Source organism: Nothobranchius furzeri, chromosome 4 (assembly GCF_043380555.1).
Source record: "Nothobranchius furzeri strain GRZ-AD chromosome 4, NfurGRZ-RIMD1, whole genome shotgun sequence".
Lineage (NCBI taxonomy): Eukaryota > Metazoa > Chordata > Actinopteri > Cyprinodontiformes > Nothobranchiidae > Nothobranchius > Nothobranchius furzeri.
In genome coordinates this window covers 7432753-7447295 of record NC_091744.1, presented here as the reverse complement: position 1 = coordinate 7447295, position 14543 = coordinate 7432753, and the positions used below count along the sequence as shown (strand labels likewise).

The following is a 14543-nucleotide window of genomic DNA, read 5'->3' as shown; positions in this document are numbered from 1 at the left end:
ATTTTGTGCACTAATACCGGTATCGCAGCTAGAACATTGTCCATCTTACTATTCACCTCGAGTAACGTCCCAGTCTGTGAAGTCTCCACACGGATGGTGCTTTCCGTGGGTGCGGGTCGCCCTTCAATTGCTCCCGTCTTCCCAAATTTCCAGAAAACCAGATATCCTCCCACTCCGATCAGGAGAAATCCAGTGATCATCAGGCCGAATATCCACACGTCTTCGACATCCTCAATGGACAACTGGGAGAGGCATATGATCTTCCATTCCCTCCAGGAATCCAGCATTTAAGTTATCCAAAGATCCATAAGATTGATTTCATATTTTCTATGGAATCTCATATCTTATGGTTCATTAAATAGATGTAAATTAAATCCTTACATCACTATCACACATTTAGACTGATTTGTGAACAATGCTTGAGAGAAATGGTAATATTGTGTATCTGGAATGAATTTTAGATGTTTAAGTCCCATCTCATGAAAAATCAGAGCAGAAACAAAGGTGTTGCATTTATATTTTTGTTGAGTGTATATACACACATACATACACACACATATAGATAGATAGATATGTGTGTGTGTGTGTATATACAATGCTGCTTGAAAGTTTGTGAACCCTCCGGCCATGGTCACTGAATCTGTACAAAACATTAAATTACCCCTATTGCACACACATCCATAGCCCAGTTTGTAAAACACACCTTCCAAGTAATAGACACACACAAAAAGACATATTTTCATTATTTAATAGAACTAATAAATTTAACATGTGCAAAAGTATGTTAACCCTTGCATTAGTAGCTTGTGGCTCCTCCTTTTGCAGCCATTACTTTGACTAAACGTCTTCTGTAACCACTAACCAGTCTCTCACATCTGCTTATGGGGATTTTTGCCCACTCTTCCTTGCAGAACTCAGCCAGTTGAGAGAGTTTGGAGGGACGTCTGGCATGTACCATGTTCTTCAGGTCTCGCCACAACATTTGAGTTGGGTTAAGGTCTGGAGTTTGGGCCAATCCAGAGTGTGAATCCTTTCTCTGAAGCCATCCCTTCGTAGTTTCTGGGTGATATTTTTGATGGGCGTCCACTTCTAGGCAAAGTTACTGTCATGTTGAAGGCCCTCCATTTGTAAATCATCTATCTTACAGTGAATGGATGGAGCTGGAATCGTTTGGAGATGGTCTCATAGCCTTCCGCAGACTGATGGGCTGTCACTACCCTCTTCTTTATGTCCTCGGATATCTCCTTTGCACTTAGCTTTGATTTTTACGGGACCACAGTGGTTTGGTTGGTTTCCTCTCTGCTTTAACTAGAGCAGGCCAAACCCTTTCCCAAGGATGTCCCATTTTATTAGTCTTAAATTATTAATTAGGCACCCATACGTTTCACCCGAGTGTGTTACCTGCTCGGCTTACCCAGTGCAGCTGAGGATACACTTACTTTTGCACATGCACTAATTTCATGCATCATGAAGTTTTCTGGCAACTTAAACAAGTTCCACTAAACAAGTACGTGTAACTGATAAACATATATCTGACATATCATACTTAAAAACTGGCGATGATGAAATGAGGAAATCATGGTAAAACAACAGAAACATCTCAACAGCTCAAGGGGTTTTGAAAGTAAATGAAAAACTATGGTTTTGAAAGAAACTGAACTGTTGTTACTGTAGTAATTAATCACTACTTTAAACACTTAAAGGTGAAATTTGGTGCCTTTAACAGAGGAGCTGGCCCCTCAGAACCTCCTCCGCAGCTGACCTGTTTTATGTACTTTGGCTCCTTTTTATAGACCATTAAAAACGAAACTGACTATTTTTTCAACTAAGTTTCAATTCTCCTCTAAGGTTTTGACACTTGTTCCTGTCACGTTGAGAGCAAGGAGGAGGTTGTTAGGACCCAAGATGCAGAAAACCCCAGATGACACGAGGCAGGAGTGGTTTTAAAAGTAAAATCCTTTTATTAGGAGATGAACCAAAAATCCAAAAAGGGGAGGAAGCCAAAAACCAAGTCCTGAACAACAGGAGTACGAAAGCTCACTTAGGGCAACAAAACCTAGAGATGAGGGGCCAAAGCTCACATAGAGCACAAAAACAACGCTGACACAAAGAATACAATGGACCGACAACAACACAGAGACAAGACAGGGCTTAAATAGACTGGGAGGAACAATTAGGGAAACAGGAAGCAGGTGTGTGGAGTGAGGGCTGGAGGGAAGACAGGTGACAACAATTATCTAAATGGGGAAGCAGAACCAAAGGAGGGCAGATAAACACAAAACTGAACTAAAAGACTGAGGGGAAGGACTCACACACACACACAATCACACCCAAATACACTCACACACACTGAATTGGGGAATGGACACACACACACACACACACACACACACACACACACACACACACACACACACACACATACAGAGCTGAAACCAGGTTAAATCCTTTTATAAACATGCATCAGTTTGGCTGGAGAACTATCAGCACACCTGAGGAAAATCAGTCACTCAGGACACACACACACACACGCACGCACGCACGCACGCACGCACACACACACACACACACACACACACACACACACACAGCTGAAACCAGGTTAAATCCTTTTATAAACATGCATCAGTTTGGCTGGAGAAATATCAGCACACCTGAGGAAAATCTCACTCAGGACACACACACACATACACACACACACACACACACACACACACACACACACACACACACACACACACACACACACACACACACACACACACACACACACACTGAGTTGGGGAATGGACACGCACACACCCAAACAGACACAGAGCTGGGGACAAAGAGGCTGGAGCTACAACTGGAGGGGTTGGGGATCAGGAGGCGGGACCAGGAAACCCTCGGGATAGGGGGTCTTGGAGGAGGAGGAAGAGGAAAGGTCTCTGGAGACAGGGACTGAGACTGGAACACTTGAGGGGACTGGAACATGTGCAACTGGGAGACCGGAACACTTGAGGGGACTGGAACACGTGCAACTGGGAGAGCGAAACACTTGAGGGGACTGGAACACGTGCGACTGGGAGACCGAAACACTTGTGGGGAGACTTGAGACTTGGGCGACTGGAAGACTTGCGACTGGAACACTTGAGACATGGGAGACTGGAACACTTGCAACTGGAACACTTGAGACTTGGGAGACCGGAACGCTTGCAACTGGGAGACAGGAACGCTTGCAACTGGGAGACTTGGGAGACAGGAACGCTTGCAACTGGGAGACTTGGGAGACAGGAACGCTTGCAACTGGGAGACTTGAGAGACAGGAAATGGGGAGACTTCCACTTCAGAGATGGAAACGTCCACTTCAGAGCTGGAGACGGGAACGTCTACTTCAGAGCCAGGAGGCGTCGACCCTTGGACTGGAGGTGTCGACCCTTGGACTGGAGGCGTCGACCGTTGGACTGGAGGCGTCAACCCTTGGACCGGAGCCTCGTGGACGGGCTGGACCGGAGCCTGTGCGTCCTCCACTGCCGAGGCAGGATGCGATGCGTCTTCTTGGACCACCGCCGAAGCAGGATGCATCCTCTTGGACCACCGCAGAGACAGGATGCGATGCGTCCTTCGGGACCACTGCCGAGACAGGATGCGATGCGTCCTCCGTGACCACCGCCGAGACAGGATGCGATGCGTCCTCCGGGACCACCGCCGAGACAGGATGCAATGTGTCCTCCGGGACCACCGCCGAGACATGATGCGATGCGTCCTCTGGGGCCACCGCCGAGACAGGATGCAATGTCGTCGACATGGGGGCTTTCGGCTCATCGGAGGTGAGGAGACAATGCCGGCCGAAACAGAGGAGGAGGAATGGCAGCCCACCAGAGAGGATGCGGCCGCAACGTTTGGAACAGGTGGAGGTGTGGAGATGGCGCTGGCAGAAACAGAAGATGGGGAGGAATCACAACCACCCAGGAATGATGAGGCAGCACTGTCGGAACCAGGTGAGGGTGTGGTGGTTTGGCCCATCAGAGATGCTGAGACAGCGCCAACCGGTTCAGGGGAGAAGGAGATGAAGCCGGTTCTGACAGATTGTACAGGAGCAGGATGGGATTGGAGTTTTGGAGCAGTTGGAGGAGATGTGGAGGAGGAGGTGGCACTGACCGGACCAGGCGAAGGTGTGGAGGTTTGGTACAGTGGAGTAATGGGGATGCTGATGGCTGGCGGTGCTATGGGGCCGAAGCGCGCCAGCAGCTCCTTGAGGAACGGCCAAAACGACACCTCTTCGATGGGGTGGTAGTCGAAATAACGGGTGGCCCACCTCATGATTTCGCCTCCCAGGCAGAGCACCAGGAAGGAGACCTTTTTGAACTCCGAAGAGTTCAAGTTCAAGCAGCTGACATCTTGAATAAATGTCCAAAATTTCTCTGGCTCACCATAATAGCGGTACATCTGGGTAATCCACTGGGTCCTGGGTGGTCGGTCCATTTTGTCACATTGAGAGCAAGGAGGAGGTTGTTAGGACCCAAGATGCAGAAAACCCCAGATGACACGAGGCAGGAGTGGTTTTAAAAGTAAAATCCTTTTATTAGGAGATGAACCAAAAATCCAAAAAGGGGAGGAAGCCAAAAACCAAGTCCTGAACAACAGGAGTACGAAAGCTCACTTAGAGCAACAAAACCTAGAGACGACAAAAGCTCACTTAGGCCCTGTCCACACGTAGCCGGGGATCTGCCAAAACGTAGATATTTTTCTACGTTTTGGCCTGTCATCCACACGAAAACTGAGTTTTTTCACACGAAAACGGATCTTTTTAAAAACTCCGGCCAAAGTGAAGATCTGCGTTTTCTCCGTTTTGGGTGTCTGCGTGTGGACAGACAAAACCGGAGTTTCAAGGTCTGCAACGTCACTTTCCGTGACAAAAAAATGCTGACATCACGTGTGCGACCTGTGTTTACACTAGCCGATAGCATGGATGCCCTCAGAGCTGCGCTCGCTTTATCAATTGTCCAAGCGCTTTTTGCTTGTTTTTGCAAGCGGAATTACTGCTCCTTGCGGAAGACCACAGACGAAGGACGAGGTTAAGAACGGGGGAAGTACTGCCGCCTACAGGTCTGGCATGTCCTTAACAACGTATTTATCCGGGTACGTGTGGACAGTTTTTTTTTTAAACGAGGTGGTGTGGATGCAAGTTTTTGGAGGGGCAGATATTCGTTTTAAAAAAAAAACCCGGCTACGTGTGGACTAGGCCTTAGAGCACAAAAACAACACTGACACAAACAATACAATGGACCGACAACAACACAGAGACAAGACGGCTTAAATAGACTGGGAGGAACAATTAGGGAAACAGGAAGCAGGTGTGTGGAGTGAGGGCCGGAGGGAAGACAGGTGACAACAATTATCTAAATGGGGAAGCAGAACCAAAGGAGGGCAGATAAACACAAAACTGAACTAAAAGACTAAGGGAAGGACTCACACACACACAATCACACCCAAATACACTCGCACACACACATACACACACTGAGTTGGGGAATGGACGCGCGCACACACACAAACAGAGACAGAGCTGGGGACAAAGAGGCTGGAGCTACAACTGATGGGGATGATCGAATGCCTACAAACAGAAAACACATAAATGAGACGCAGACAAAGAACACATGAGGGCGCTATGAGACACAAAATGGAATCTAGAGAGGGATGGAGGACACAAGGAGGCACATGAAGGAGGGGGCAGACGCAGACCATGACAGCTCCAGTGATCTCAGGAAGGCACTCCTTTTATTCTTTACGGTTTCTTAGAAAACTACAGACTGGTTTCTTTTATCGATCACAAACTAAAACATGAAAGTAATGTAGAAGATCTTTTAAATATCAGAATTTGGTCAGAAATCTAACATATCACTAAAGTGCTTTACATTCACTTTACCTTTAGTCAAAAATACAAGGTGTGTGATTTTAAATTAACACAACAAATTTTACCAAATCTCTTTATTACCATAACAACAAATGCAAATAATGACCCAGCTGACACATGCTGATCAGAACCATAAAGATGAACCAACATGACCAGAGTGCATGAGTAAAATAACACATTTTATAGTTCTGTGAACATTTTACCATCATGTCACCATAGAAACAAGCCAACAGGGTATTCTGATGGCTAACCCACCAACCATGGAAAAAGTTTCATTTCAAACACAACAAGCCTGGATCAACTCAGAACCCAGACTACGCTGTCATCTCTCTTTTCATTTTTACAACCCCACCACAAAAGGTAAAGTTCAACCCGAGAGAGAGATGCAGATGTTTCACGATTAAAACAGAATGCCGTATAACGTCTGTTTCAACCTACCATCAATTACATCAAATAGCTGAGATCGAGCAATTATGTTTTGGAAAGCATCGAGTTTCAGTATCATAGGAAAACCAGAGGAACAAAGAGTGAACAATCATTAGTATTTTAAAGTAGCCAGTCCAATCAAACTTTTAAATGCAGATTAAAGCCAAAAACTCAGTGATTGGCTTATGATTCTAAATTGCGGAAAGCATAAATTCAGTGGCAATCACACTGGGTTTTTATTCTTTTGCATTTGCAACAGAACTAAGTGCAGAAATGTTCCAATATGTGTGTAAATATTCTTGTTGTAAATTTGCCACTAAGTATTTTAGTAAAGTCCTAGTTCCTTTGCAATTTACCATGAATTCCTTCGCACTTTTCGTTATTCTCTCCGTATAGTCACAGGTCAAGTTCTCACTTAGCAACTAGTTTAAAGAAAAATGCACAAATTTGCAGTTGCAATCACACTAGATTGGTTCCATTTTTGCAACTGCAAAAATAGTAGCTTCCTCACAAAATGTCATGAAGTATTTTGGTCCCAAAAAGAAGTCTTAAAAAATACTCAATGTATTTGCAACGTAAACGGATGATTCCTAATTTTGTTGCAGTCAGATTCTATTTTTATCTCCAATCACCGCTCCAGCGTAGTGACTCGGAGAAACCAAAGTTGGTCGAATATGCATCTTTGGTCTGTACGTCGGTAGATGTTATGTACGTGGCTGTATCACATGGGGCAGATGACGTAATAGCGACTGTTGCAAACGGTTTCAAATTCATCACAAAGTGTCTCGTTTATGTCTCAGCTTTTCCTGTTTTCCTCCTTGCCTCATTTGACATTTAGGTGGAAACTTCTTAAGTTCGAGACGCCTGTGATGACGTAACTATTTAAAAAAATGCTATGCTCGAATATTTATGGCTAAAATTCTAGTAACATGACAGTCAGACGCCGTAACTCATGCAAAGACATTAAGAACCACGGCAAACTTTGAGAGACATGTTGGAAACGGCCTTGCAAGCCAAATGACATTCTGGTTTTAGAAGCTGGATGATTTTACCTGTAGAATGGCTGGGGCTGCCAGAGAAATAGTTAAATATATGCTTATTACCATTTTTCTAGTTACGCTCTCAAACTGGAAGTAGAAAGTAAATTAAGAACACAATGGTTCTTTTTCCTGTTGCAAAATGTTTCTGGGTTTATCATTAAAATAAAAACACCCACAACTCAGTGAAAACATCCCAAAATCTCCCAACACAGAACTCTGAAGTAATTCAACTTCTGTAGTTTTCATTTAAACCTACAGCTCAAAACAGATCATCCACCTGAAAAACGGCGGGAAACACTGGTTTTGTACTTTTGGTTTCTAACGAAGTTCCTATATTTGATCAAATGAAAGAAAACGATCGCTGCTGTAGCTTCTAACCTGATTTTTGTATATGAAGACACCTCAAAAGAACTGAAACTCATATGAGTCACAGTCTCTGAGGATCCCCTTTCTGCAGTGGCGGTTCCCAAAATGTTAGCTCCATAACCTTCAAAATAAAAGCAGAAATTTACAAAAATTCTTCATGAACCTTTTATACAAGAACACAATGATCTTTTTGTAGCAATAACAACAGATTTTTGAATGTTGTTGCTCATTTAAAGACCCCTGACTCAGTGAATCCTGGCCCACAGCTGGACCCCAACCCAAACTGGGATCCACTAGCATCTTTAATAAAACAAGCTACAGAACTCTGAAACGTTTTCCGAAGCTCGATACGCCCGTTTTTGTGGTCACCTGACCCAACACCTAACTCACCCTGTGCGTGAATGCACCTCCCACCGAGAGTTATTACAATTTTATACATGTTTTTAACTCCTTAACATTAATAATGTGATGGTTTTAGTTATCAGCCTGTTATTGAGCTCAGACCGGATAAAACCTTCATTTTTATCTTATTGGTTTAATAGAAAACCAACATGCAAGAATAGAACACGTTGAAACTAACCATAAAGGATAGCAGTTCTTTAGAAGTGTGTGTGAACAGCATGTCTGGAAAAACAGAGAACAGTTCTGATCTAGCTAATCTGGCTAATGATTCAGCTTGTCTAAAGCAACTTTAATCCAAAAGTCACTCTAGATTAGAGGGTCGTGTATTACAAATTCAGTTTTTTTTTCCAGCCTTAGAGAGCCAGCTGTCGAAAAGTTAAATTCATGGCAGCGTAAAGGAATATGGAAAACATTTCTTTGAGGAAAAAAATCTGATCTAATCTGTTTCTCCAAACTGAGGTCCTTCAAAATGGAAAATATTAATTATTCATAACATTTCCACAGAAGCACACCCTTAAATAATAGTTTAGAAGTCCACCGTGTCACAAGTAAAGACTGATTTTATAACTAGTTTAGCATCTTTTTTTTTTTTGGTTTGGTTAATCTCCCCGACTTGTGTCTTGGTGTGCACATGTGCACGTTATTGAAGCTTACACAAAGTGATGAAAGAGCCACTGGAGAAAATCCAGAAGGCCGGATAGACTGCCTCAGTAAATTTGAATGCAAACGAGTGGAATGGATACGCCCTGTCGGCCACGTTGTAAAACGTAGCTTTGCCTTCCTCGCAATCCAGCAGCACCCCGACACGCTTGGGGCTGGGATTAGCCAGGATCAGCTCGTTGCTGCTGTGCCAGGCTGACAGTTTCACGTTGAACCACTCCACGCACCAGGACTTGTCGTTGCGGCCGAGCCGGCTGGTGGGACCCTTCCGGTCGATGCTGCCATACGCCAAGCCGATGCCGATGAAGTTGTTGCTGCTCAGCCGGACCTCCCAGTAATGGCGGCCTGTGGAGAAGCCCTTGGAGCCGAGGACCTGGGAGCAGACGGCAAAGCGCTCTGGACAGTCCACATAGTTGGTGTGCTCGTCTGACACAGAGGCCTTGGTGAAGTTCTCGCTGAGCGCGATGCGTTTGTGGGCCGTTCTCGGGTCAAACATGAAAACATGACCGTCTGAAAGAGACAGAGGCAAGGCTTTAAATCAGGGATGTCCAAACTTCTCAAGACGAGGGACAAAATTATTAAGTGTAAACTCCTTACAAGCCACAAAAAATAAAATAAAAAAATGTTTTTAAGAATGCAAACATTTTATATTTTTGAATCGTTCTGCTCAAAAACATCCAAACTATATATTTTAGTAAAAACTTGAACATAAAATATTCAAATATATGAATTTATATCAACAGCCTCCTGGAGACAATTAATTCCACAATTATGAAAACGATAATGAGGGCCACACAAAATCATTCCACGGGCCGTAAATGGCCCCTGGGCTACACTTTGGACACACCTGCTTTAAATAAACATATGTCTTAAAAAGAGATCTGGAAAAACACTTTATTCCCTTACATTTCAGGAGCTCGCTTCTTTTTTCAGCAGAAGAGATCTTTGGAGGAAGTTCAGAAGTTCCTGCAACAGAGGAAGGAGGTAGATTTGACACCTGGACTCGTCTGATGGATAAAAAAATGTCCAAACTGTTAAAAATAAAATGAATCTGGTAGCAAAAGCTTGGAATGAAAAATAAATAAATAAAAAGACCACAATAATGATAGTTGATCCGACATATGTAGCGTCCAGAAAGTGTCAATTTTCACCTGTACATTAACCACATAGTGACCAGTCACCTACAGACTAGGGTTGGGCATCGTTTGATTTTGAACGATTCCGATTCAAATTCCTCATTCCGATTCCGGTTCTTATCAATTCCCGATTCCGATTCTTTCAAGACATTCCATGTTTTACATGAGCCAGCTAACCACAGGTCCTACTTGATGAATTAATATTAATTTCAACATGAATTTTAATTCTATGAACAATAACATCACCTTCATTTAGACAGAAACATGTTTTGGAGAAAAAAAGAAAAAAAAAGAAAAAGAAAAAGACTTGCAGCACAACCAGTGTGTTTGTTTCTGACCACAACCAAAGTCTGGAAGAAGCCTCTGGGATGAGAGGCTAAATGTCTCCAACATATCCAGGAACATCCAGCTGTTTCCAGCTAAAACTCTCCGGATGATCATGTCCAGGACGACTGAGAACTACACCTCCATGATGCAGCAGCATTCAGTCAGAACAGAAACTGAAACGTGGCTGCTGTCACTAACAATCTAACAGATTTTAAACATTAAAACTCTCAACATAAATAGTTCAGAAAGGAAATTAAAATGTTCACAACTTTGTGTGTCATTTATTATTATTATTATTTATTGTGGCAGTGTTGGCGCCAAAGCTGGTGTGGTCCACCACAGAGAAGCTTCTCTAGCATGATGACTTTAATTATTATTCTACAGGTTATTGTTCAGCCTTCTGACGCTCACGCAAAAGAGTGTTGGTGAGCGGCTGCGTCTGACTGTTGACGCTCCGTGTGTGTTTTTATTTCTGCAGTGAGACAAACTCACCTCACACCGTCTAGAGTTTGTTCTTTAAAGCTTCTATTAAATCCACCGTGTTGACGTATTTTAACAAGTTTCCTCTGCGCCGCATTTTTGGCTGCAGAAGCTAAAGTTTACGTCACGGAGTAAAAGTTCGGCAGACACGTTATAGAATTTTTATGTTCTACTATTTCTTGATCATTAATTCAATTAACTGAATGTCTTGGAAGCATTCTCACACACATACATACATTCTTGTTACCTTGTAACTTCCCATACACCCACACACACCCCCACACCAACACACACACACACTCTCTCACACATGACCTCACTCCCATTCCTTTCTTATCTTTTGCAATAAATAAACACTGTGAGCAGAACTCCGGGGCATTTGCCTAGTGCTCTTGCCACAAATTGCAATTTGGTTGTATGTCTGCTTTTCTCTTCGACTGTAGGAAATGGGTTTATTGATAAAATCCCTAACATAATTTGGTCCTTTGAGAGCCGGGGGTCCTGTCACCTCGCGGCGACAAGAGCCGACGCCGGAGAAATGTCGACAACCCAAATCTCCTCCAGCGCTGAGTTTCGCTGGGGGGTCGGTGAGAGGGTCTTGACGTCGCTAGGAGGAATGCGGATACACCAACTCAAGCCCTGAGTGGAGAGATTTGGTGAGACAAGTTGTTTTTTGTCGCTTTGTCTTGTGGTACCGAGAGAAAATCCAAGGTGACCAGGGGTTAAATTGGTTGGTCTGCCGGAAGGGACTTGTTAAACAGATTCCTGGAGTGCTGTTTTGGTATGGTTAAGAGAATGCACTAGAGTGGCAGAGAGAAAGATAAACAGATTCCGGGAATGCTGTGTTGGCCTGGATTTTGAGCATTTTAGCCGAAATCTAAACGCAACTCTGGTGTGATAAAGAGATAAATGAATAGACCGGTGTGATAACTAAGAGGTTAAATTGGTTTTTGAGCGTTTTAGCCGAAAATATAAACGCATCTGTTTTGGCCTGGCTTTTGAGAGTTTTAGCCTTGGATAGAAATGCAACTCTAGTTATCTGTTGTTGTTTGTCTTAAATGTTGTCTGCTTTAACTGTTGTTCGAATGAATGAGAGTGTCTGGACTTGCTATTTCTTGTAGAAAGAAGGATATGGCAACTCATTTGCACCCGTCTCGCGTATAGGTGGTCAGATTTTTAAACAGGTTGGCGACAAGCCGTGAATCGGATCCCGCTGTGTTTAGAAATACAGTTGAAGGGCAGATTCGTAAGCCTAAATCTGACCTCATGCCAAAGAAAAGACGGTGTGGTATCTATATGGGGGAATAAGAACTCACAAACACCTTTTGAGTAAATATTGTACATTGATGGAAATGGAAATCCAGGAAATGTGGAAATGATCTGAAAATTATCAGAGGGTTGATGGAAAACATGATTTTGATAACCGCTGACATGTTACAAATGTACTATGGTTACGAGAATGCACGGAGCGGTTGAGAGACAGAAAAGGGTTGAAAATGTGAAACAGAGAGGACGTACAGCCTGCCTAAAAGATCCAAACAACAGCAGCTGTGCTCTGTCTGAGCTACCAAGGCTGAATCAATTGAGGCCTAAAGGTAACTTAACTAGAACACAAAGATGAAAAATTAACTCCTTGATGCAAAATGGTCATTACAATGGACAGGTTCTCAAAATTGTAATTTATTTATTAATTTTTTTTTTTTTTTGCTATTAAGCACAGCTGTTGAAGACTTTACTGCATTTGAGCCCCTCCATTTGGACTTCAATAAGCCAAACTAACATATTTCAAGTTCAGGATACACGCTGTCCACTGTGGTGGACATGGTAATAAATTATTTGCAAATTGTTAAATGTTACAAAAACTATTTGTTGAAATTTGTTACATTCACACCTGAAGATGAATGAAAATAACTGTTAAAAAATCATGGTTGAAGATTTCACAATTCATGCATCAAAGGGGTAAGCACTGACCAAATATTTAATTCCTGGTATCTGGTGACAAATATAATTTGAACTATAAACTGTGTCACTTTTAATGACTGAAAGGGAAAGGGTTTTATTGGAACCCCTCGATTTGAGAAATTGACAGTTTATCAGTACTTGGTAGTAAAAGAGAGTCCAATAAAAACTAAGTGTGTAGGTTTTTAGTTGAAACCTCTTGGGCTGAGAGATAGACTGTGTGGTTAACAGTAATCCCAGACCAACAAAACTAGTGACTATTGTCAAATTGCATTTTATCTCCTTATTTTGTTTTTTTAAATCTTTGTCTCTGACGTTTAAAATCAAGACAAGGGAATTTCAGCGAATGACAATCGAGCCTGGGTGACAGCAGATCTGGTATGCAGTGCCTGTTGAAGTCGAAAACTGCATTTTGAACACTCTAAAAAAATCGGTTGTCATGAACTGAATCTCCTGGTGTCTGTCAAATGTAGGAACTTGTTAGCTTTTTTGTTAGTTTTATTCAGCTTTGTTTTATGCACACTGTGCTGGACGACTCTGCCCCCTGCTGTTGTAAACTGGTAATTGCAAATTCCTTGGGATGGGTATTTTTAGCCTTTACCCCGGCTTTCCACGGGAGCCGTCAGCAGCACGTTACTGCAGCAGCACGTCATAGCTGCTGAAAGGAACCGCTGTGGTCAACAGAACCTTTTCCACTAGAGCCGTCGGCAGCCGTCAGCAGCACGAGTCGGCCGCATCTCAGGAGCAGCATGTCGCGGCCTTTACGCGCCGGTTCTATTTTCTACGCGCGACGCCTCTGAAACGGGTCAAGTTCGACATTTTTGGGGAAGGAAAGACAGGAAATCGGACGCGGAAATGGAGAGAAGCTACCGAGATTTTCAGAATAAAGAACGTACTGCCTTCCGGTTGCTTTACTTTTAAAAAAGGTTACTAACTGAGCGGCCCCGTGAGAAGTTATCACCTAGCTAGCGGTCTCCTTTGTTTTTCAGGTCCGTATTGGCGATTATAAAACGGACAGAACATAAAACACAAACCATGTTGTAATTTTCTCCTGCTTGTTGTTGTGTTTACTGACGAAGTCACTCGTGTGACTTCGTGCTCTGTCGGTGACAGCTGCTCCCCTGCTGCTTCGCGTCTCGTGGGAAGGGCCGAGCAGCAGTTTACGCGAGCAAGACGTGCTGCTGCAGTAACATGCTGCTGACGGCTCCCGTGGAAACCCGGGGTTAGAGGAAACGTATGTGAGATACAACTTTTGCATCGGTTTAACCAATGTTTGCCGGTATCGGACCGGTTTTGTTTATATCCTTTTATGCCTCTTTTGCTCTGGTGAGCCATGAGTGTCTTATGTCTCAAGAGGAGGGACGGCTGATAACGATTTTCCTGCACACATGCATTCACCTGTGTGCCTCTGTTATAAGATAAGTAAATAGAACACATTTGTGAATGAAGTAATGGCTGGATGTTTGAGTCCTTGAATTTGAGCTGAAAGAACCTTTGTTAGTACAACTGTGGATGAAAATAACTGGAGTCCAGAGTGACAGAGAAAATACTTTGAATATTGGATGATAATTTTTGCTGAAAACAAGTCAAAATCAACAGTGATCTCCCAGAATTTTCTTGTGCTTTTTCGCCCACAGGTCGTGAAACCAGGAAACTGGGTTGTGACGAAGGTGCTGAAGCAAGACAATTGGGGCAGCCAGAGAAGGTCCATTCGAAGAACTCCCCACCACTCCTACTGCTGTGAAGATTGCTGAGAGGCCATCTTGGATTCATCTATCCCACTGCAAGCTCATCAACGTCAACTGACCGCTACTAGAGCGACAACGAAGTCCATCCGCAAAGGGGTGGATT

General features: G+C 43.4%; 1 protein-coding gene across 2 annotated transcripts in view; it reads right to left on the bottom strand.

The window, feature by feature from the left end:
* Positions 1 to 8572: 8572 nt before the first annotated feature.
* LOC107380604 (E3 ubiquitin/ISG15 ligase TRIM25) overlaps positions 8573 to 14543 on the bottom strand; it is a 37895-nt gene continuing 31924 nt past the window's right edge. For both annotated transcript variants that reach the window (XM_070550042.1, XM_070550041.1), the window contains 2 exons: positions 9697 to 9756; positions 8573 to 9300 (listed from right to left, as the gene is read on the bottom strand). In XM_070550042.1, the coding sequence (XP_070406143.1) occupies positions 8771 to 9300; positions 9697 to 9756 (590 nt within the window). In that variant the 3' untranslated portion in view covers positions 8573 to 8770. The remainder of the gene's footprint in view (positions 9301 to 9696; positions 9757 to 14543) is intronic.